Raw genomic sequence first — 23277 nt, 5'->3', positions numbered from 1 at the left:
ATTCCCCTACATGAGGAACTTTGTGGTAACTCCCTCAGAACAGGCATCTGTTTTCTAAATCCATTGGAATCATGTTAAGGTCAGTGATGCCTCTCTGGAGAGCAAGTGGTTTCATGCTGGCTATGAGTTTTCCTTCTGCTGTTGGGTATGAAGTGGCATTCCTAAGGATGCCAAGAAGAGAAGAATAAAACCCCCAAAACTTTCAGTTTTCCAATGTGCCACTCCCCTGCCCAAATGATTTGTGATTTCTTCTTTTGAAAGGCAAAGGAGATGCTGGTTATTTTTGAACATTGCCTTCTAAGCTCAGAGACATTTTATGCCTTTGGCTGTGTTGGTTTTTCAAGTTCTTCACAGACACATGAAACTCATGAAGAATGTCTTTATAATCATCGTATTTGGTAAAATTTTGTCTTGTGAGATTTTGAAGTGACAGCAGTGCCCATAAGAGACTGTTCTGGTCATGTAAAGTCATTCATTACCAGTTTCTTACACCTTTACTTCCTGAAGATACACGTCAAGTGTTGTTTTCAGTTAGGGATTTCTTTGGAAAGAGATAAAGTAACTGGAGAGTAGTGGTTTTATTAAATTTGAAAGCTTATATAAAATTATAGATCAAAAGTTGGGTTTGCCTTATTATTACTAAAACTGTTTTTAAGACCATTGGTTCAACCTTTATATAAATACTTCCTCTCAGTCTATTTGCCAATATAGTACCAGCAAATTCCAACTACGAAGTTGAAAATGAGGTCATATCCTGTACATAGAATCATAGGATCGTAGAATAGCTGGGTTGGAAAGGACCTTAAGATCATCTAGTTCCAACCCCCTGCCATGGGCAGGGATGCCTCACACTACATCATGTCACCCAAGACTCCATCCAGCCTGGCCTTGAACACTGCCAGACTTCCATGTCTGTTCAGATGGATGTTTGTATATACTTGGTAGCTCTTCAATTGGAGACTGACCTAGCATTGCAGAGCCAGGTAGCACAGAGAAGGGGTTTGTCTGCATGGAGAGCTGGGGCTTGCAGTTACAGTTTTCTTTACCTTATCCTGTCTTTGTAATCAATGGACAACTCAAATCAAGTAAGCACCTCTAGAGGGCAATTCATCCTGTAAAAGGATGAGAGAGATCACAGTCTTGTAAACCACAGTTCACCATTTATGTTGTTTTTCTTAGGCACTAATTAAAACAAGCTTTATCAACACTGAACTCAGCTATCATGAGTGTATCTCTGCTGGGAAGTGAAACATTATCTTTCTGCTTATGTTTATTAAAACAAGCATATCGAACAAAGGCAAAAGCCTTGTGCTAAATTATTTGCTGTATTTTTGCATAAGGCAGCACTGCTTCTAAAAGGTAGTGTCAGATCAGAATTAGAAACATAAGTAATGTGATTGTTCACATATCTTCACAGTATCCACATGGGAGAAACCAAGTGGTTTTGTTTCATCTTCAACTGGGAAGAGTCAAACAGGTTCCAAAACGTCTGATTCAGACTCAGAAGACAGTGAGAATGAAGCACAGAGTTCAGAAACAAATTTCAAGGTAAGTTTTCTCTTCAGATTTGTTTTACACACAGTATTCATTTTCTAGTATAAGATGATTTATGTGTCGTGGTAGGATGTACTCATTGTAATAAGGTTAAACCATATGACTGACAGTAGAAGTTTGTGCTTGTTTGAAGTCAAATGAATCTTTATTCAATCATTTGGCCCATTAGTGGCACTGTTCCAGAATAGAAAGCATGATCTTCCTCTTCAGCCCACCTGAAGCAGCTTGAAGTCTGCAAGAAATGTGATGTTGTCTGAGAAAGGTCACTGTCATCTCGCTGAAATAATCCACAGAGTGGTTTGGATTGCAGTGTGAGGATGACTTCAAACCTCCATTGGTAAATGTGACTGCCCAGAGACCTTCAGGGAGAGCTTTTGACTGCAAATCACACGGGTGTAATTTCCATATTAATTAAGAAAAACTTTGGTAGCACATACTACAAAATCTGTGTCGATTATATTGATATATGTCTTCAGGTTTAAAACTTACGATAATGGGTGTGATTATGGCTCTGGTTGGGCCAGATGGTTTTTCTGTAACTGTTTCTCGGACAGTTTAAACATAAAATGTGTTCACAGACAGGTGTTAATTCTAATATATGTATTCTTGTATCCCTGCATCATTATAAACTACTACCAGGTATTAGCTGTGAAATGTGTTTATCTCCAGGCACAGAAAGCTGCATGTGAATTTTTGCTTCTTATTTTTTATTTGGATATGCTAAGCTTTGTTTTCAAGTAAGCTGTATGACAGTATGAGTTTATCATTTCAAGTTACTTTTGGTTGAAAAGTATGAATAGTAGGTAATGGTAAATCAAAGATGTAAAATAAAGCTACATTGTGTTTTTATTTAGGCATTTTTGCTTAAGGTGGGTTTTTTCCTCTCTAGAGGAAACGAGATAATGGTGAAGAATCAGAGGAAGGGAAAAAGTCTCCCAGAGCTAAAAAGTTAAGTCCTTATGGGAAATGGCGAGAAGTTAAGTCAGAAGAAACTGCTGATAAAGAGGAGAGTTCATCCCCTTCCCAAGAAGCCTCTGGTGACACATCCAGCAAGACCAACCCTTATGGAAAATGGAAAGCAATTCAAGAGAAAGAAGAAGAGGAGGAAGAACCAAGGTGAGGAGATGTTTATCATAGTTATTTTCATGGTATTTGTTTCCAGAATACTTGTTTTCAAGAACTGAAGCTTTTCCTTCTGAAGTCTGGCAGAATTAACACTGCTGGGGTTGGAAATGTAGCCCAAATGCAATTCTTTCCGCAGGAATTATTTGAAGTAATAGCACTCCATGGCAGATACTGGTGGTGTGTTGGTTTAGCGTAGAAGTTCACCATGATTACGCTCTAAGTTGAAGTGATTTAAAGGATCATTGTCATCCATAATCTCTCTTAAAGGCTGAATATCAACTATTTAAATGTAGTTACTCTAAGCTGATGTTCCTTAATAGTGTCTCCTTAAACAATCTGGCTCAGCTGCCTCAGGAGCTCTTGTGACTCTTTCTTCAACTGCTTCCAGCCTTGGAAAAGCGTAAGCAGCTTTCACAGGGCCTCCAGCTTCCAGGCTAAACTCTGTTTCTTTCTGATGAGTAATTAGATGGGCTAACTCTGGCCAGAGTTCAAGATGTATGTTGGTTTTTTAGGACCACCAGCAACCTTATCTTGATCATACTGGGTTAGCATTGCTTTGAATTCCTTCCCTGTGGGATCAGGAGTGGCTGACAAGAAGGAGTATGCTTTTTGTCAGGCTCCAGGCAATTTCTACCTACGCCTGGTGTGTTTGGCTGAATTACTTCCACAAGCAGTGAATTCTGTCTCACTTTGTGGTGTTGTGCTAACTCCAGCTTCTCACTTGAAGGACATGGTTGAAAAGACACTTCAAATTTTCACCCAGTATTGCAGTAAGAGTGCTGGTTCAACTGTTTCTCATTCCCTAATTTGCCTCATTTCAAAACGGAGTTAAGCAAAACCAAAACAAAATCCACTACAACCTTCACTGCTGTCACTGCGAGTAAGTCCTGGAGGCTCTTACAATGTGGTGGGAGACACTTTCTGTAATGGCTTAACTTGGGAGATGAAAGACAAAACGAGTAATCTAGTTATGCCATTTTAAATCTGGAAGCTGTTTCCCTCTCTTCCATGTCCAGCTGATGTGCTGCAGATGTTTTCATGATCAGGAGGTTTGGTTTGGTTTGGTTTTACTGCATAGTGCCTGGGATGGATCATTATTTTTGTGAAGCATGCTGTCTTTTACAGCCAGCTTCTTGTTGTGGGGCCCTCTAGGAGTCTGAAGAAACTAAGTTTTGGAGAACAAAAACAGTCCTTTCCCTCATACTCACCCCATTCTCCAGCGTTTTAGTTGTAAATTATTCAGCAGACAGTTTTGACAGTGTTGGAACTAAATTCAGCACTGATCTGCTTCCTTGGAGATTGTAATGTTCACATAACCCCTTCTGTGTTGGACCAGCTAACTGCTTCTTGACTCCAGAGCTGATAAATTCTTTCAGTTTTTGGAAAGCACTGTCCTATAAAAAGTGCTTTCAGCTACTGAACCTTATATGTCAGTCTGTAGGTGAACACAGAGGCTTGAGATACGCACACGTGTGGAGACGATGAAATGCAGTGCGTTATTTAAGTTGAGATTAGGCACAATGGCAACCACTTCCAGGAGGTTTGTCTTTTCGGGATACTGCAGCAGTCATGTTTTCTTGACTTGCTGTCATTGTCGTGGCTCCATTCGGGTGCTTGAGCTGATCCGTGTCTTCCTTGAAGCACAGGACCTGAAACCAGGCATAGTACAGGAGCCAACATCAGACACACGCTTGGTAGTACTGAAGGATTTCTTGTATGGATTGGCCAGGAATACAATGTGTATCTCTTTGCAGCAGCGTTATGCTGGTATGATTCCCAATGGACTTGTGATTAAGATCGTTTGCTGCCAACTGTTGGGTTGTTCTCCATCATATGCTTGTGCCACAGGTTATTCTTGTAGAACACAGTGCTTTGCTGTTGACCTCTTAAAACTGACTGGTCATTTTTAGACGGTGTCTTTGATTTGTTCGGATCAGAATTAGCTGTGATCCCGTTCTCCAAAGCTGTTCCTTCCAACCTGGGGTCACTGGCTGGTTTGGTAAGCCTGTTCTTGGTTCTGTCATACAGACCCTCGGGGATGGACACTTGTGGAAAACAACTCCGTAGCATTTTGGCAGTGAACCATTGCTAATTGCTCACTGACTACTGTCTTTTAAACTGACACACATGCAGCGCTGTTGTCGTTTGCAGGACTATTTACATGATGAGTGCTTGGGCCATGCTATAAGCTCTGTATACAATAAGGTCTTAGTTTTTTACTTCTCAGGGCGGCCCACACAGAAGGAGAAAAGAGCTTGTTTTTTCCTTGATGCCTGTCATGACGATGATCTTGGCTAGAAGACTGCATCTAGCTCAAAGCTGCTTTGACAATCAAATACGGATGTTGCTGTCTGCAGTACACCATGCTGGTTTTTCCATGCAGATTAATCCTTCTATGTTTTCCTCTCTTCTCCCAGTGAAAAAGTGGACCTGGAGCTTCCTAGTACAGAGAGTGACAGTCTGCCACCCCCAGTGGCAGAGGTTCCAGACGATGCGACAGTGATATTTAAAGAGAAGACAGTCACCTCCCTTGGCGAGCTGACAGAAGGGGTGCCAACATTTAAAAAGAGGAAATTTGAAAATGGAAAATCTAGGAACCTAAGACAGAGACTGAGTGATCAGTAACACTTCACAAACAATACTCCATTCTGGTGAAGCGAGAGTGAATCAAAAGTTTTAATATTTTAAACAGGCTTTTATAAAGATGTTGGATAGAAATTAAGGATTTATAGGGATTAAAACATGTGAGTTGTAATATTTTTAAATTCTGTTTTGATGCGATTGGTTTTGGAATGGAAGTGTCTGTTCTATTACTTATGCAATATTGTAAATACATCTATTTTATCCATGCAGTCTAAGTTCAGTTTGCTCTGTGTATGCTGTTTTAAATACGTTGCATAAGGTTTTTTACTCCTTTTCTGAGAGAACGTAGTCATCCTTCATCTGGCAAAAAGGATGCAGACCTTTTGTTTTCACAGAGGAACTGGATCAATAACATGTATTATAGAGTAAAATCATCCCCCAAGACTGATTATGTGGAGTAGTTTCCCAACTAATGAGTAAAAATACTGTGCTTACTAACCTTTGGCTAATCGCTTGCAGAAGAGTAGGTGGTGAGACTGCCAACACTCCACACAGCTCCTTTGATGAAAGCTGTTTTTAGAGGAGTTAGTCACATCAGTGCCACTCATTCCCAGTGACATTTGGAAAATCATTTGTGTACATGCACAAGAAATATGTTAAACCTCTGGAGAAGGTTTAAACAGGATGAATCTTAACTTTTAGTAAGAGCCCCAGAGCCACCCCTGCCTGTTGGAGTAGGTATTTCTGTGGTGTCTTCCTGTTCTATTTTGCTTTATTGTTGTCTGTACTTGAGCTTTTCCTTCTTTTCACACATCAAGTTTTCTTTTTCTGGTCTTACTTTCTTTTTGATCTCTTTTCCTGACATGACAAAATGTCCCTTTCGTGACAAAACATTCCAGAGACGTGGCCCTGCTACAGCATGTATGCCAGCACCCTTGTAGAGGTTGATAGGTTTTGTCTTTGTTGATAAGAGGAGTGTACTGAATAGTTGCGGTGCTGACTAAGCTGAGAGGGGCTAAGTATATTGAGGTTTCATCATCCTTAGTACCATAGGAGAGAAAACAGAAGATGGATAAGTAGAGCTGATGGCTGAACTGTCCAAGATGGCTTGGACATTTTCTTAAGGCCTGTAGGTTCATTTTCTTCACTAGGTGGGATTGCTCTGCATTTAGCAGCATCAGGATTCATTGTGTAAGGATACACCTCCTCTCATTGTTTCCCTGGGTGTCAAACAGTGGACAGTAAACGTTCAAATCGTGAACCCACTAAAAATATGTCTCTGTTCCTAAAGTTTGTCATGTTTTGTTCAGGAGAGTCACAGCCAGAACCAGTGGGTGCAGTTAAAACAGTTGTCAGAGTCCAGCTACAGCAAAATGGAGTTGGTAACTGCTGAGCCTGAACTTCCCAGAGAAAACAACTGTTAATCCATCCTATCAATCAGCTGAGAATGGACTGTGAGACAGGGAATCTGGTTTATCATGTTTTACAAAGGATGCCAAGGTCTTTTTTTCCCGTTCCCTGACTTTAATCCCACGTGTTTCTCTGGCTTGTTGTATTTCTTCTGACGTTAGTTTTGAGAAATTTGGAAGTTTCCTTTAATGCCCAGCCCTGGATTGTCATTGAGAGATGCTGGATGTGTGCTGGATGCTCTCATACCTTCTTGCATACATGCGGGAACGTACAGTGAGTACTCGACATGAAAGACCTCACATGCCAGGCTAGAGCAGAAGTGTCTTTCTGCCAAGGAGGGGTTGTCGGGTTTCTTTAAAAAGCACATTCTCCAGGTTTGGTTCATGTCTGACCACTACTGCAGCAGCTTGGAGCCTGCTCTAACTTGAAGCCTCCATGTGTTTGTAACCAGTTTACGTGCACTTCCTCCCAATTTGCACTAGTACTGTCCTTCAGCTAACTAGTTTTTCCTCCTCTTGAATCCATCGTGTCTTTTCAGCATCACAAAACACATCCTTGTGTGGTGCTCCACCACCACCACTTCTCCTCATCCATTCCAGCCCGAGTTTGCCTGGACTCGGTGTGCAAGGAAGATTAAGGCCACGTGTGATGTCACTAATACTTCCTTGTCCTACTGGAGGCGACTCTTGATACATGTGGCCCTGAACCACGTCTGCCTTTCACATGACTGCATCGTGCTGCCGGCCTGGGCACCCTGTGATTTTCCAGGACAACCAGCTCTTTCTGCTCCTCTGCCATTGCCAGCTGCCAAGTTAACAGCTGATCCCACTTTCCTTCCAAGCACAATCATTTTTTTCCTTACAAATTCATTTTGTGCTGCTGTACTCATCTGCTGATGTTACTCCAAGCCTAAAGTATATACATTTCTGTAGGAGCTCTGTAAAATTATTTCATTGGCACAGTAGTATAGGAGTTCTGTTTGTAGGCTCCACTTTTAATGTCCTCTGAGGAGGACATCTTTTCTCCTATAGCGAGGTTCCCAAACTATTAACATCTTTCCTTAAAAAGTGTATCACATTCAAGTGGTCGTAGGCAGTGATTTAAGATACCTGTAACTAAGCTGCTCAAGCAGATGTTTAAAACCATCTGAAAGTAAGTGTTCCAAACTTGTTTCCCTGAGGAGCTGCTGCTAGTTGCAATGTGAGCCAAAGGTCTTTGTCAAGCACAGTGTTAAACAGACAAACCAAAGCATTGGTAAGGAAGATACTAAATGTTTTCTTTGTTCACTGATAGTAAAGTTGGTTTAAATACCATACGCTTGCTTTTGCTGGTGGGACTTCTAAAGCCTGTGTTTCACAAAGAAATAGAGCACTCCGCTCCCTGCTGCCTCCGAGTCAGTTTGAGGAAAGCCTAGTTCACTCTTTGTCCTTAAATTATAATAAAGGCCAGTTGAATCAAATGGGATCTATCCAAAACCAGTGTTTAATTTTGCACATGCTGTCACTCAGTTTCCTTATTGTGTATCTAAACCAAGTATTTTTGATACCGAAATACTGTCTTGTGTAAGATCTAACGCAGACACTGCTTTTCCAGGACATGGGTTCTGTGCAGATCCCTCTCCCTGCTGTGCTATCTCCCTGCAAAATCTTCTGCCTTTGGAATTTGCCGTAGGAATCCTGTAGGTTATTACCACTGTAATGCTCCTCATCTGCTAATCCTTCCTTGGCTGCACTGGCTTTCGACAAAGGAATGTTCCTTTTACCGTTTGAGAATGAGTGTTTTGTTTCCTGACTAACCCATTTTCTGTCATGCAGCATGTTTTTAGCTGCTCGCCTGCTTTTATTGCAAGCTCCTTGTTTTGTAGGCTGCTGTGGACATTGGTAGCAATACAAGGAGAGTCTGACAGAAAGGGGGAGTCACTGCAGTGTCTTGACAATGGCTTCGTTTGTGTGGGTTTGAGCAAGTCAATTCTGTATTTTTCCTTCCTTGCCTCATTCCTCTGTCTTGTCTGTCTGAAGACAGCTTTGCAGTTTTTATAGTAGGGTCTGCCTAAAGCTGGTGATGGTTTTAGAAGCAAACATACTGCATGTACTAAAAATTATTTGATGGGCATTTCTTATACCAGGAGTTGTGCAGAGACCTGCTCCATTTGACCCAGGTTATAGGGTAATCCTTGTTCCTCTTTAGGCTAGAAATTTGTAGATTGAAATCCAGACTTTCCCAATAGGATAAAGTTTGCTTTTTGTTCAACTGTCATAGACAAAATGTGTGCTGTGGCATCATCCAGTCCCAGTGTTCAGATTAAGAAAGTGTGAGGGCTGGTCATGACATGGATCCGAGTTAAATTCACCTGTGTATGTATAAAAGGATTTGTCCTTTTTTTTTTTACCTTCTTTTTCCCATGAAAAATATGTTATTTCAGTGCAAATGTCGACATCTCAGAAAGGGAGTAAAAAACTTTCATGCTGCTTGGTTTCCTTGATGTGCTTTTTGAGTTGTGCCTCCCCTTTTTAGTACTTGTCTATATTATTGCCATGTTCCTCAGTCAGTCTTCCTCCAGTATTCTCAGCTATGCAAGCCTCCACATCACCGCTGTGCTGTGTCTCCAGCATCCCCCTTCCCCTTATCCCTTGCTCTACTTGGATTTGGGGAAGCATCTCGCTGTTTTACACAGACCACCGTGTCTCCCCATCCCAGCTTCTGCCGCCTGTTTGCATTGTGCCCTGGGGAGGTACAACCTTATCTACTCTCAAACAGCCACAAGCTGTTTCAGCCCCATGTGGTCTTCTCATTTCCTCGTTGATCTGTCTTCCTGAGACAGATTCCATTCCTCCTGTGGGGTTTTAAATCCTTGTACTGGCTAGTACAAAAGCTGTACCTTCTGCAGCAACCCTTTGGTTCTGCTTTGTCAGCTGTTATCTCTTCAGTCTCTCTTGTATCTACCTCTTAAGTCCCCTTTACCTTCTACCTGCCGAATTATTTAACTTAGAAATTGTGTGAAGCGTTTGTGTGACAAACAGATTGAGCTTTGTGAAATGTTTTAGGATATAGCTTGAATAGAAAGTTTCTTTACAGAGCAAAAAGCATTGCAAATAATAATCTGAAAAGGGCTGAACCTGCCCAGGAGGGTTCTCGGACAGCATCAGCAAACACAGGTTTGACTTTACCTGTGTAAGTAAACACAGCCCATGTTAAAAACCAGCAGAAAGCATTACACAGGCCGGGGCTGAAGAGAGTGGATGTTAATGGCTTCATTACAGAGGGGGCAGTGCAGAGCAGCGGGTGAATGAGAAGCGAGTGGTTTAGTTTATAGGTACCCTCTGCAATGTTAAACAGCGGGTTTCTATTTAGCACCTTCTCAGTTGCAATTACAAAATATTGCAAGCTCTTGAAGTGGAGTTTATATGAAAACCCTGAATAAAGCTTTCATTTGAACCATGTGTGTTACTGTTGTTCATCTGTTCAGGGGGGTTAGGACAAGCCAGGAGATTTATGGGTGTCTATTCTGTTAAAAATGGGGCCTGGGGTCAAGATAAACCAAAACAGGGATGGAAATGTGGGAATGCTTCTTAAAAAATAAATACTTCTATTTTGTGGTCACCCATATAAGTGTCTGGTGCTTTCCAGCAGCACATTCAGCAGTTACTGGAAATGGATTTGTTCTGTGCATCAATTATAAGTAACAAATGACAAGGGTTAAAACGGTTAATTTTACACTTCTTCTCCGAGTTCAGGTGAGGTTTGTTGTAGCAACATTCCGGATGTAGCTGAATGGATAAACTGTCTGATGGTAACAGATTGTCATTCAGTAGTCTTCGTACTTGCTAGCCTTAAGGTTGATGAGCAATGCCCTGAGAGTTAAAGAAAGATCTGCACTTTTAAAAGGGGGGGATTGCACATGAACTAGTTCACAGCGTTTTGTTTACTGCCTTGAGTAGAAGCTGAGCTGCAGCTCTTTCTGCAGGGTTTTTTCTGAACTGCTTACTGCAAGAAGTCAAAGTTCAAGTGTCCCAATGACTCTCAATGGCCTGGCGATGGTTCCTGATTGACTTACAGGGCTATAAACTGAAAAAAGCCCAAGCAAACCCAAAAGCTTTTGTAATTGAAGTGCTGGGAGCAAGTCAAAAATTGCCAGACAAAACTTGCTGATAAGAATGTGCAAACATGCCAAAGAACTGAAGAATAATTCCAGAATTGAGAAACCAAGTATAGTTTTCCTAGTTGCTTCCTGGTTCAAGTTCCATCTTTCTTAATATAGCCGAATAAAGTTAAAACTGTTGCTTGTTACATATACCTTAGTAAAAAACACACTATTTAGATAAACTCAGTGTTGAAATGATTACTCTCCTTAAAGTAACTGGCATTTTCTCAGTCCTGTATCATTTGCGATCACAAAACAGATGTGCAAATATAAATCAGCCACGATGAGTAATTTAAATCCTAATGAACTGATTCTTCACATGCAATATTGTACAGAGGATCAGCTTTATAGCATAACCTGGGAAGAGTAGGATAAAAACCAAACACTGTTGTAGCAAGCCAGCTCAGCTTAGCAGAGCACTCGTGTGGGTTTGTATGACATTAAACACATCAGGATTCTTGAACCGCTGCGTCCGAATGCTCTGTAAGCGACTGGATCAGGACAGGCACACATTCCCAAAGCCATCAAGGCAGAAACTGAACTGCAGAGCTACCCCATTTGCTAAAACATGTTACACTGTGAACTCGTCTTCTCTGCCAAGAAGCAGGGAGCTGCCTGTTATCATGGCTGAACTCCTTCTGGAGTCTCATCAACTCAGTTGGAAACTAGAACACCTACTTACACACAACACTGCAGCACGTGGTCCAGACCCACCCTAAGCTGACCCAAGAGTGGCTGGAAGCAAGCTGACAGGCTTCTCTCTTAAGGTTCTGGGCCCCTCCTCAAGGTTGCTGCCTTTGCTGTTGTATATTCACTCTAAAAAATAGAGCATCATAACACAGAGTTATTTTGAAGGGACTACATTTAGGAAGCTCACCCATTCAAAGTCACATTCACGAGGCCAGATTCTAGACTGTGTGGGGAGCTGACACCCGGCGAGGAACACCTCCCACCTCCAAAACGTGCACTATGTGTATTTCTTCTGCTCCATCACCATGATTCTGTGTCTTCCCAGCTGCAATATGGCCAACAGAAGGACCAGCTTAACAGAGCCATGCTGCTGAGACAAAAGGTATGCACACACCGTACTCGGAGCCTGTTCTTTTCTGCAAGGGCTGCTGAAATGAATTCAGCCCATTTGCACCTAAGTATGAAAAAGAGTAGTATCACACCCTGAAAAACAGAGGCAGAGATTTCAATCAAGCTGTCATTTAACAAACTCATCTATTTTACTACTGATCACAACATTTCTGCTTCATCTCCATGCAAGGCCTTCAGCAGCCTCCCTCTTCCGCAGCCTGCAAACTTTCTAGATACTCGGTGACAGCCTCCATGTCTGCAAACTCCAGCAGTCTATTGATGAGCTTATCCAGTGCTTCTTTCCCATTCAGAATTTCCTATAAGAAAAAAGAAAAACAGACAAAAGCATTACTGACTGTACATCAGTATAATTCCAAATCGCCCAAGACTCAGACAAGGAGCTCCTGGAATGCACTTTGCCTGGAGTCTTATCTTGGTGCATTCATTTGCTCACCTCTGCACTCCCCCTGTGTGAAAGCAACGTGCCATGGTGCACAGCAGCAGGACTTCAGCCGCCTGCATGTGAGCAGCACACTGATTCCAGCAGCAACAAAAGGAGCTGCTGGTGCCTTCCTGCCAGGCTTTCTCGTAACCCATGCATTTACATGCAAATGTTCTTGCAAGAGCAATCAAGGGTTGAAGAACCCAAGTCAAATACAGGCTGCTCATGCCAAGATCTAGTTTGTTTTGCAAGCAGAGCCCAGCTAACTTTTGTCAGGCAGTTTACGGTTCCAGTTTCACTCAAGAAAGTAACAAGTTCCCAACACTAAGTAAATGAAAAGTTCAACTAACTAAAGTCGTTTTTATGTGATTGTGAAACTCACAGAACCGTAGAATCACAGAATAGTTTGGGTTGGAAGGGACCTTAAAGCTCACCTAGTTCCAACCCCGCTGCCATGGCAGGGACACCTTCCACTAGACCAGGTTGCTCTAAGCCCCGTCCAACCTGGCCTTGAACACTGCCAGGGATGGGGCAGCCACAGCTTCTCTGGGCACCCTATGCCAGCACCTCAGCACCCTCACAGGGAAGTGTTTCTTCCTCATGTCTAATCTAAATTCTGAAACTTCTTCCCATTCTCCTCCACCATGGTATCTGTCCCCCCAACTCCATTCAACATGAACCATTCCACATCAGCATGCCTTGTGTTCTCTGAAGTTACCCAGGACACCTCTGGGTACAATTCAAAAAGCATGGATGCTTATGCAGCAGCATTTACAGTGAACTGGATACCCAAGCCAAAATACTGAAGGGTCACCCTAAACTTTGTCCTAAAATTCAAACCATTTTCATAAATTTGACACATAAAAATGCATTATTAGATATTTGTGTCCCTGTAAAACAACAATAAATAAATAAGATTCAAGCTGTATGTAGAGATTTACTCAGAAATAAGACCTCAGGTACTCTTAAACTGAAAGCATTCAGTTTCTGTTTCATCTAACTGGCCTGCGAGGCAAGCGTACGTTTTTCTCTTCACTCCAGCATTGGGAGGAGGAAAGACTGGCTTAACAAAAAGCAAGCCCTCGGTGTCAGGTTTTTCTTGTGGATGTACTAAGCTTCAAGAATCTCAAATGTCACTTGCCAGTTTGGCTGAGGGACTTGGGGAGTTCATTGAGGGCTACGAGTAGGCCAGCGAGCTATACCCTGTGCCAGGCATCTTTAATAGCACTCCACGACAACGCAGGAAAGAAAGTTTCGGCTTTCTAAATCCAGGATGTTCTGACAGAGCACAGCTGGCTATCTGATTTCCTCATACAGATTATACTGTTTTCACTAAGTTAATTTCTTCTTATGGCACTTTACTCTCATAAGCAACCATTACCTTAATATTGCGTGCGTCATACGAAATCCTGTGGTCAGTGACTCTGTCCTGGGTGAAGTTGTAAGTACGAATTCTCTCTGACTGGGCTCTTGTTCCCAACTGTAGCAAAGCAGTAAAAACCAATTCTGTTATATTGTGTTTAGAAAGAAATAGAACCAAATACCACCCTCAAGCAGCACACCTAGAGTAAACTTTGATGGATCAGACTATTCCAACTATGAACCTGGTGGTCACAGCATATGAGTTTTTAAAATATTTTGGCATTGCTAAACTGTATTATGATAAAATCACAGAATAGTTTGGGTTGGAAAGGACCTTAAAGCTCATCCAGTTCCAACCCCCTGCAACGGGCAGGGACACCTTCCACTAGACCAGGTTGCTCCAAGCCCCTGTGTCCAACCTGGCCTTGAACACTGCCAGAGATAGGGCAGCCACAGCTTCTCTGGGCAAAAAATGATGTGTGATTCTGTATCACAGACCAAGTTCTTGTATCCCCCAGTACATTTCTGGTCCAGCTCCGTAGCTGGAAGAACTACCCAACTCTCAGAAGTCACATAAGGCCAGAGATAGGTCTACACGAGCCCTTAGTTCAAAAATGTAAGGCTGTTTTGCTTTTTTGGGGGGGTTGTAGCTCCCACAAGAGAGAATGAAAGTTAATAAGCGGCCCAGTCAACGTGCAGCAAAGCAGTTCCTCTAACGTTTGGCTGTCGTTAGTACTGAACGAGGAGCACATTAAGACTACAAAGAGTAGTCCTCTAGTGGCCAAGTGCAGGAATGAAAGCCGCTTAAAACTTAAGAAGGAAACCGAAACGTAGCGTCGTTTGTGGTTAAACACTTTGTTAACTGGAAAATTAAATGCTGAAAACTGCGTAGAGAAATGGGTGTCTCCAATGGGCTCTGTTGAAAAATTCATCTGCACTCAACACGTATTATTTTAAAACAAGGCATTTCTGAATAAATTCTGAAACATTAGGAAAGGTAACTTACTTTTGCCTGATTTTCCGTAGTATTCATATAAATGTATATCTAAGTCCTTTATGCAACTCTGAAGGCTCTCAAGCTAAAATTATTAACACAAGAGAAATGGTGCTCACCACTTCCAATGACTGGGCTAATATCCTGCAGGAACAATGCACTTACATTCAACCTGACATTACTGATTAAATAGCTAAGCTGGAAACTTCGGAGTTCTGAATAATCCTGTAATTCTGAAGTAGTTTTATTCCTGGTGATCACTTTTAAAGTCTGGACCACAAACAGGGAAAGTATTCAAAGGATGGGAAAAGAATGATAGCACATTTCAAGAGAAAAGCTCACTTTGCACCATAACTGGAGGTAACTCTCTTATGGAAGGTGTTTCTTTCTCAAAAGGTTACCTAAACTGTATCAAACGAACTGCTACCTGTGTAGTGGCAGGATTGTGTATATACTTGTTTCTTTCAAAAGTTCTGTATGGTCTTATCAAATACTCTGGTTCAGAAATAGATTAAAACACCATCTTGAGAACTTCTGATCCTACTTTTCATGGAAAACAACAGTTTACTGATGCTCTACTTGTGTTACTCTGGCCTTAATAGGGGGATTCAGCACATGATGTGGAGTGTTCCCTTTTGGATAAGTCCACCTAGTCTTTTGACTCTTCTCTTTCCAGCTACAGCTGATGCCTCTTTTTCATTGCTTGGGAAGTCTGCAATAACATTGAACTGGGATAAGTAAAATCTGGACCATTTTAAAACACAAGATTCTCCCTTGTGAGCACACCTGGTCAGGCATTCACACTCACTTGCTCCATCACTGTGGCTCTGAAAGATGAGAAACAAATCTACAACACAGCCTCTCCGAATTTCAGCACCCACATGTTCTCACCTGCAGTTTTCTGGCACTCTGCTCTTGACTGAGCTGTTTCTCGATGATCTGCTGGTACAGCTTAGCCCTCAGTGTCCGCAGAGCTATTTCCTTGTTCAACAGCTGGGATCGCTCCTGCTGGCACTCAACTGCTAGTCCTTTAACAGAGGAATTCAAGAGAGCTCACATCAAAAGCCCAGTATAACAAAGAACAAACAAGCTAAATTAATTCTAACACATTAGGGAAATGAAACCTTCTAGAGTGCTGGTTTGTAGGGTCATTCAGCTGCAGGATAAAAAGTCATTTTAAGACAGTGGCCAGAACCATTAGTATGGTTTTAAACAATTCACAGCTGCACCAGGGGCTTTGGTCAGTGCTACAGAAGTGTCACGGATACTTTAACATTTCATGAAGCAGACACGTTTCTGACATTGCTTCCAGAAAACGAGTTCTCTCCCATCAGCATTCACGTGTTAAAAGATGTCAGTTGCACAGTCTACAGAAGCTTTTTTAAAACAGTGTAACACAAGTTTTTAAAGTCTTAGTCTAAATAAGCTCTTGGAGAGTGGAAAATTCATTATTCTAGAAGAGAATGGTGTCTGAACAATACCAGCGGTCTTGAACTTACGAATAATGAAATAAAGTAAAATAAAGGTCTTTAAAAGAAATGTAGTACTTATTTTTCCTTCTTATTTGCTGTTTTCAGGTCACTACTGGAATTTCCTGTGTTTAAAGAGATTCTGCATCTGAGCAGATAGAAGCCCACTGAATTTCAATAAAAACAAACCCTGAGAAAGACAAGAGTGGTCCAGTCCATACACTATCTTCCCATTAGTATACATTTTCCTTCTTATTCAACACAGGATAGCATTATCTGCAGTACTGAAGCATGATCTATAGAACTATGTATCTATGTAGTACTGAATGAAAATCTTCAAGCCTCCTTTTTCATCAGCCATATTACTATGCAGGTTCCAGCTAGGTGAAGCAACCTTTGGTTGCCAATGGTCATTACTCCTCAAGGTATAGAGCACAGAGCACAAATTATTTGCATCTTCCATCCCATCCCTGTCACCCTCTATTTGTCCTTTCATCCTTCAAAGACAGTGTATTCATTAAACACTCCCTCTGAAGATAAAACTGGCATAATAGGAAATGTCTGACCATCATGCCACCGGCACACATCCCTTCTCTCACATCTTGCCTTGCTAGCAGAGGGGCAGAACCAGAAGAGGCTACTTGCTCTTTTTTGATATAAGCCCCAACCCTGCAAACCCACTCTAAGAGACAATTTGTAAGATCCCAAGCTTTCTCTTCAGGATACAGATTTAGGGTGATTAGAAGTAGGAAATACAGCCAGACTTACCTGTGGGAAGGTGCACAATTCTCACAGCACTATCAGTTTTGTTAACATGTTGCCCTCCTGCTCCTTTGGCTCTGAATGTGTCTATACGCAAATCTTTGGAATCCACTTTAACATCAACCTAGAATCAAAGAAAATTACTACTTTCTGCTCATTCTAAACATATCTGAGTGTCAATGATAGTTGGTGTAAAAAACCTATCATGTCCCAAAAAATTGCTCCTAACAGCTATAATTATACTTAAAATAAGTGCAGTGTCAAATATGTCTGCAAAGTAAGCAATGCTTTAAATATTTCACTCATTTTTCTCAAACTCTCACTCCAGGTCCTTCACAAAACAAAGGGGATGTGCGTGTGTGTGTGAAACAAACCAAAACCAACAGCTTTTTGTAAAACCACTAGCTCTGGCAGTGAGGCTAAGAAATAAGCAAATAATCAAAAGCTACTTCTAAACAGCAGAACAAGGATCTTGGCCGTAAGTCAAGCCTGAATGATTCTTGCAACACTGTTTAGAAACATCTAACTGAGGAAAAAGTGGGTGCATCCAGATCCAAGTAAGGATCGTAGCATTGGAAATACAAGTCCATGATGACCTGGGCCATAGTTTGAGCTCACTGGATGGGAAAGGAACACTCAGATCTGATCAACACTGCGAAGAAAGCATTACAAGGAAGCAGGAGAAAGTGCAGGGAAAGCCTGCAGGATCTTGTTTTGTTCATTTTGTGTGTAAATTGCTGGTTTAAGTGAGAACTGTCAGTATCAGTAAGATCTCAGAAGGACTAGCCAACACACTCGTTCATATTCAAAGCAGACTGTCCTTGATTTAACAAAGAAGGACGTCAATAATTTAAATGAAACAAAAAAATGAAAAGGACCTGCAGAATCACATTACTATGCAACACTGAATGTTTTCTTGGACATATTCCCTGTCTTAAAACATGACATAATTTAGAATTGGCTTACTCATAGCAGTCAGCTCTGTGAGTGCTGCGGCTGGAACACTCACTGAAGCCATCGCTGATTTACAGGCCACTTCAGGCAACAGCAAATCTCTGCTAAATTGCTTCTGATGACCCATTTAAACACGTGAGGTACAGGGCAAAGGACTATCACCTTCCGGAGTCACAGATCTTGTGGTTCACTTGCTGGGGCTTGCACAAAGCACTTGAGTACCAGTACAATACCAAAACAGTAACGATAACACGGCTTTAAATAACAGCTATTCCAATGAGCAATGGGCGTGAGCAGGGATACACTGCCCTACCATCCTGATTAACAGCTAGTTTACCTCTTCTGGCTGAGGGAGGACAATAACTGACATTGTCCCAGTGTGAATACGCTGCATTCGCGATGACAGGCCCGTCTCGGGGATTCGCTGGACTCGATGAGTCCCTCCTTCATATTTCAGATGCCTATAGACATCATCTCCCGAAATATGAGCAGCAGCATGATGCAACCCACCTACAGAGACAAATAATGTGTGACAAATATAGCACAGAAACACTGCTTTTAATCGCCTTGTTGTGGTGGAATGTCTGAAGAACTACTGTACCTATCTCAGCTGGCGTATAGTTCACAATGTCAAAGGTCCAGCATTTATAGTCTGCATAGTTCTGGTACATCTCAAACATTTCTTTAGTGAACTGTTGGCAGATGTCTCCTAAAAATATAAAGGTGTGACAACATAAATAGCAGTTCACAAAATGGCAGCCACCAGTTTTTAGATTTAGCTGCAACTCTAACCACATTCATTAGACAGACTAATGCTCTTCTTTAGAAAGTATTACTTTATACTATTAACATATAAAAAGGCATTAAGAATAACCCATAAGGGGTTGAATAAAGTTGGACGGAGGTTTGAAGTACTCTCTACTGTGGAGACTTTGCTGACCTCCAGTTGTTCTGCCAGCTGTCACTTCTAGTACGACATGACTTTTGTCATATTTTTCCTTTGGCACTAGAAGTTGGAAAAGCTGAAAAGAAAGAAAGAAAAATAAAATCATTATCTCCTTCGTGACTTTGTATCTCCTCTTAATCAAATTTACAGCCAGTCTTGACAATTGCCACAGCTTGAGAGCACACAACCACTGATTTATTCTGGCAAACTAGTAAGTAGGACTAAAAACTGTCCATTGGCCATTGCAGCTCAGTGCAGTCACTGTGGAAATGGGGCATGCTGGTGCATCCACAGGAAAGCTAGCTGAAAAGTCAGCCCTGCAAAGCCAGGTGCCAGGTTACCCGCTCCAGCCCCAACTACCTATGAACACAAAGTTATCAGCTATAACCCAGTCAATCCTTACATTCATCTTATTTTGCAGAAAGTCCCATTTCATGTTATTTCAATGTGAATATACAAATGAGCCCAATCACAGAGCTCTGCACTGAATCATTTCAGCTCCTGTGCTTATAATTAATTTTGCACTCGTGGGGTGCCGTCAGCTGCAGAGAAAATGGAAGTCTGCAAGTTCCAACCAGAAACCTTTTAAGAATGCATGCTCCACTGCCAACAAAGAGTTACTAGGGTGTCATGTCAAGTCTCAATAGCACAGGCTCACCATTTTTTTAATCCCCTTCAGCATCTGCAGACAGACAAGCACACAGGTAAAAACGACTAAAATAATAAGCTTCTTAGACACAATTGTCAGTAAGAAGCTTATAAATAACTAATGTTGCCACTTCTTTTCAGGGATAATACAGAAGCTGGACTTCTCTTTCATTAAACACAAGTGTCAGATCCTACGGGTAAGATCATAAAGGAACATTTTTCTGACATCTTTTTTGCAAAGCTGTATAATTTTACCTCAGGCTCACCTTTCTGCACAACATGTTGATTTTTTTATCCAGGGTCTCCTTCTCTTCTAAGGCAAGCTCTAGAAGTTGTTTCTCATCTCTGCTATCTAGCTCTAAATTCCAACAACATGAATAGATGTTAGTCAATCTTGCTTAGCTTAGAGCAAATTGTAATACAGCTGTCCACAGACATGCACTGCAGCACACAGAAGCTTGCAGTTGCATTCTGCCAGCATGAAGTATCAAATGAGAGCAGCCCAAGCCAGGATTCATGTTGGTAACTAAATGATCATATTTTTCAGGTATGCTGGAAGGAGTAATGGATAGCCTACCTCTCAGGCTCTACCTTAGGGCTCAAAGTCTGCATCAAATAGATGCCAGTCCCACCTGACAGTCACTCTCAGTTATACTAATGGTTATGTCATACAGATTGACATAACGAGGGATAAATCCACAAATGGATTTGACAAAGTATGTCAAAACCAGGCCTGCTGACATGCAGTGCCTTGGTTTCCTTTATTGCAATTTTTCATGCAACAAAATTTTTATTTTCTAGCCTTGCCCAGAAACACCTACATCTTCGACAGTTTGTAGGTAACTTGTTAAGGTGAGCACCACAAATAGTGGTATCATGATAATAATGAGGTTCCTAACTTTCCGTTTCCTGCTGTTCAAGAGACCGCTGAGATCTGGGAGATGCAAGGCATCAGGAGGTGGGACACCTCACTTGGGCTCTTTGGTTTGCTTAAGGAGATTTCTTTCTCCACTATCTGGAGCACCATGTCCAGTTTTGAGCTCCCCAGTCCAAGAAAGGCATGGAAATACTGGAGTGAGTACCACTTATGTGAGCTACTCATCACATTGGTGCTCCATTCCTACCTCCCTGCAAACCTGACCTCTAAGAATTCACTTCATCTACCCCGTGACTCACATCATCAGTGGCAAACCAGCAAATAATGTTTTCCTGCTTCGCTGAGTATTGCAAATATAAAATCCAACAGCAATTGTGAGGAATTCAGGTACTACAGAGGAAAGGGTCAGTTTGGGAGTTAAACAGAAAACAAAGAGCAGTTAGATGACAGGAACATCTTTGTTTTAACTTGGCCACATGATAAACAGTACAGGTAGAACAATTTGGCTCCATTTATTTAACTTCTTGGCTGTAATTTTCTTCCATTCTTTTCCCTCCTTTCAACCAGAACTCAATCCATTTATCCACATCATAATATATGGAATTAGAAAAATTCTTCATTATATTTACTTGCTCCAAAAATAACCTTTTTAAATTTGCCCACACCCCTTGGTTCTCCCTCTGAAAAGCACCATGAACTCTCATCCTCCTCCATTTATACCACTGGCTACCCATTTTCTCCCGTCCTTTGCTTTTACCTTGCTTTACTTCTTTAATGTAAGCACCATCCTCTCTAGGCCAATGTTTCCCTTCCCGTTAATACCTATCGGTGTAGGAGAACAGATGTTTGTGTAAACCTACTCAAAATTCTAACAATGTGGGGTTTTTTTCTCAAAACGTTACACCATTATTTAACTTATTCCCTGTGCACTGTCTCATTCCTGAAAGGTATCAAAAACAGCAACAACTTTTAATTCTTTTTTACCCCAGCTTCTACTGTAGCAGATTACTGAAAAGCACAAGCTTCTTAAACAACCATCGATGTTTATTCCTTGAAGGACTCCTCAAATATTCTCAAAGAAATATTAGCTTTTGCCATTTCAGTTGGAAGCTGACAACCCAGGGCCTAATGAAAGTTCATGTAATTTGCTCTACAAGTATCAATGAACTGGCCAGATGCAATTCCATTTTAATTAACAGGGGTAAAGTCTGCATCTATCAAATCTATTAGGCTCACCAAATCTTCTTCCTTCAGTTCACGTTGTTCTCAGTTCCACGAAAAACAACCTTAAAATGAACATTTCTGAACTATTTCTGCCAGAGAGATAGCCCTGAGATTCCAGATGATCTTTACTCTACCAAATTGTCTGTATTAAGACCTGAAACTGAAGTGAGGTGATATGAAAGCTGGAAAGATGTGGCTGGAAGCAGAAAGCCCTAGCAGCACACAAGCTCCCAAGGAGCAGGCAGGACCAGAGCGTGCTCCAAGGCTGGCTTAAGTTATTTAAAAGCTTTCCTCAGAGGCCGAGCAATGAAGTTTACTGCAAACAAAGCTGTCGTTTTGAAACAAGCAAGCAGATGTGTTCTCCTTACCTCTGCACATAGCTTCTAACTCCTGAACTTCTTTGTCAGCTTGTTTGATTTCCTGAAATGCAGCTGCAATGGGGGACAGATTGGCACATCTTCTCCTCAGGGCTCTTTGCTCAAAGTCATTTATTGAGTCAGCATTTAACAGATGACTAACCTGCTGGTATTCCTTGTTTAGAGTCTCCAGATACTTCTGCACAGCTTCATGTTTCCACAATGCTCGAGAGTCCTGATGGTTTTTCCTATGCCGACTGTTAAAAGACAGAGTGAATCTAGCTGTGTCCAATAAGGATTTTGGCCTCCAAAATCCACCACTGTGCAGTCCCACTGCATAACCTATCTTCTTTGCAGCAGGAGGGAGAAGACAGCTGTGAAGCTGACCGTGACAGCAGCAATTGGCAAGCAGGCTCTTGAAATGACAGATCCTTTGGAAAGGTTTCATTTTGTTTCTTATTTTTCCACCAGCTGAAATTAAAAGTAGACAGAGACGGACCAGTGTTATTATCTAGAAAAAGAGAGCGTCCTGTTGAAAAACAAACAAACATAGAACTCTATCAAGCTCAAATCCTGTTCTTGATTAGACCAACAAAAATGCAACTGTCATGGACAACTATTTCTGGTTTAGTCCTGGCTTAATCCAGAAGCTGTTACCAGCACCACTGTACTGGCTGATAGTTGAAAAAGGTCTCTTCCCTCACTTCCCCAAACTGTTTATTCATGCTGTAGATATGACTTTACAGACAACAGCTTCATTTTGCCATGTCTCCCTGAGAAAAATCCAACCATCCCATGCCTTAGTGGCGAAAGAAAAATGCTGCTGAGAGAAGATAAATCTATACTGAAGATGCAGAATTCTACATAGAGAATCTATGGGAAGTCCAGAATTATGTGCAAAATTATAACAACTACCATAGTAGGATATAATTTTGTCAGGAGAACATTAGTAACAGTGAACGGCCCCTGAAACAGATTAGTCAAAAGGACCACAAGATACTTGCAATAAATTACCCATGTATGTACTATGTAAGACATGGGAACAGCGCTTTATATCTGGCGTACTCCTCCCTGTGATGTATTTACATATACACAATATAAATATTTTCCATACAAAAAGTGAGTAAAAGCTGGTACTCTGAAATACATCCTGTATTTTCCTGAGACAATTGGCCTATAGCTTTGCAGGACACCAGGCTACCCCCTGAGCATCACTGCTGCTTCAGGAAAGATCTTTTCCTCTTCATTTTATATCATCAATGTTGCAAGCTATGCTATGAATTCTTGCTGTGCTCTAGAAATTTATATTGGAATGCAAGGGTCTACCAAGAGGAAATAATTCATGTTCTA

General features: G+C 41.5%; 2 protein-coding genes across 2 annotated transcripts in view; one reads left to right on the top strand and one right to left on the bottom strand.

Annotated features, from left to right (window-relative positions):
* Positions 1–5384, top strand: part of WBP4 (WW domain binding protein 4) — a gene marked incomplete at its 5' end in the record, with an annotated part of 13306 nt that extends 7922 nt beyond the window's left edge. The window contains 3 exons of the mRNA XM_010016835.1: positions 1418–1548; positions 2444–2670; positions 5097–5384. Coding sequence (XP_010015137.1) covers positions 1418–1548; positions 2444–2670; positions 5097–5304 — 566 coding nt within the window. The remainder of the gene's footprint in view (positions 1–1417; positions 1549–2443; positions 2671–5096) is intronic.
* A 6603-nt stretch (positions 5385–11987) lies between these two features.
* MTRF1 (mitochondrial translational release factor 1) lies at positions 11988–22391 on the bottom strand. Its single transcript, XM_010016834.1, has 9 exons — positions 21940–22391; positions 19737–19828; positions 18817–18898; positions 18478–18585; positions 18214–18386; positions 16929–17046; positions 15583–15719; positions 13717–13815; positions 11988–12210 (listed from the first exon to the last, which is right to left on the bottom strand). The coding sequence occupies exons 1-9, from the start codon at positions 22373–22375 to the stop codon at positions 12088–12090; spliced, it is 1368 nt and encodes a 455-aa protein (XP_010015136.1). The 5' UTR covers positions 22376–22391; the 3' UTR covers positions 11988–12087.
* Between the last annotated feature and the right edge of the window lie 886 nt (positions 22392–23277).

Source organism: Nestor notabilis, unplaced genomic scaffold, assembly GCF_000696875.1.
Source record: "Nestor notabilis isolate BGI_N333 unplaced genomic scaffold, ASM69687v1 scaffold11126, whole genome shotgun sequence".
NCBI classification, from domain to species: Eukaryota; Metazoa; Chordata; class Aves; order Psittaciformes; family Psittacidae; genus Nestor; species Nestor notabilis.
Note: the sequence above shows the minus strand (reverse complement) of the source record. Positions and strands in the feature narration are given on the sequence as shown.

What these genes read in the sequence shown, in the direction of transcription:
- MTRF1 (XM_010016834.1), bottom strand. Translation starts at nt 22,375, where the DNA reads ATGAAACCTTTCCAAAGGATCTGTCATTTCAAGAGCCTGCTTGCCAAT. An exon ending in GTTAGAAGCTATGTGCAGAG is followed by an intron (nt 19,829 to 21,939) that starts GTAAGGAGAACA and finishes GTTGGAATTTAG; the next exon opens with AGCTAGATAGCAGAGATGAG. An exon ending in AGAGTGCCAGAAAACTGCAG is followed by an intron (nt 13,816 to 15,582) that starts GTGAGAACATGT and finishes GCTTTGCTACAG; the next exon opens with TTGGGAACAAGAGCCCAGTC.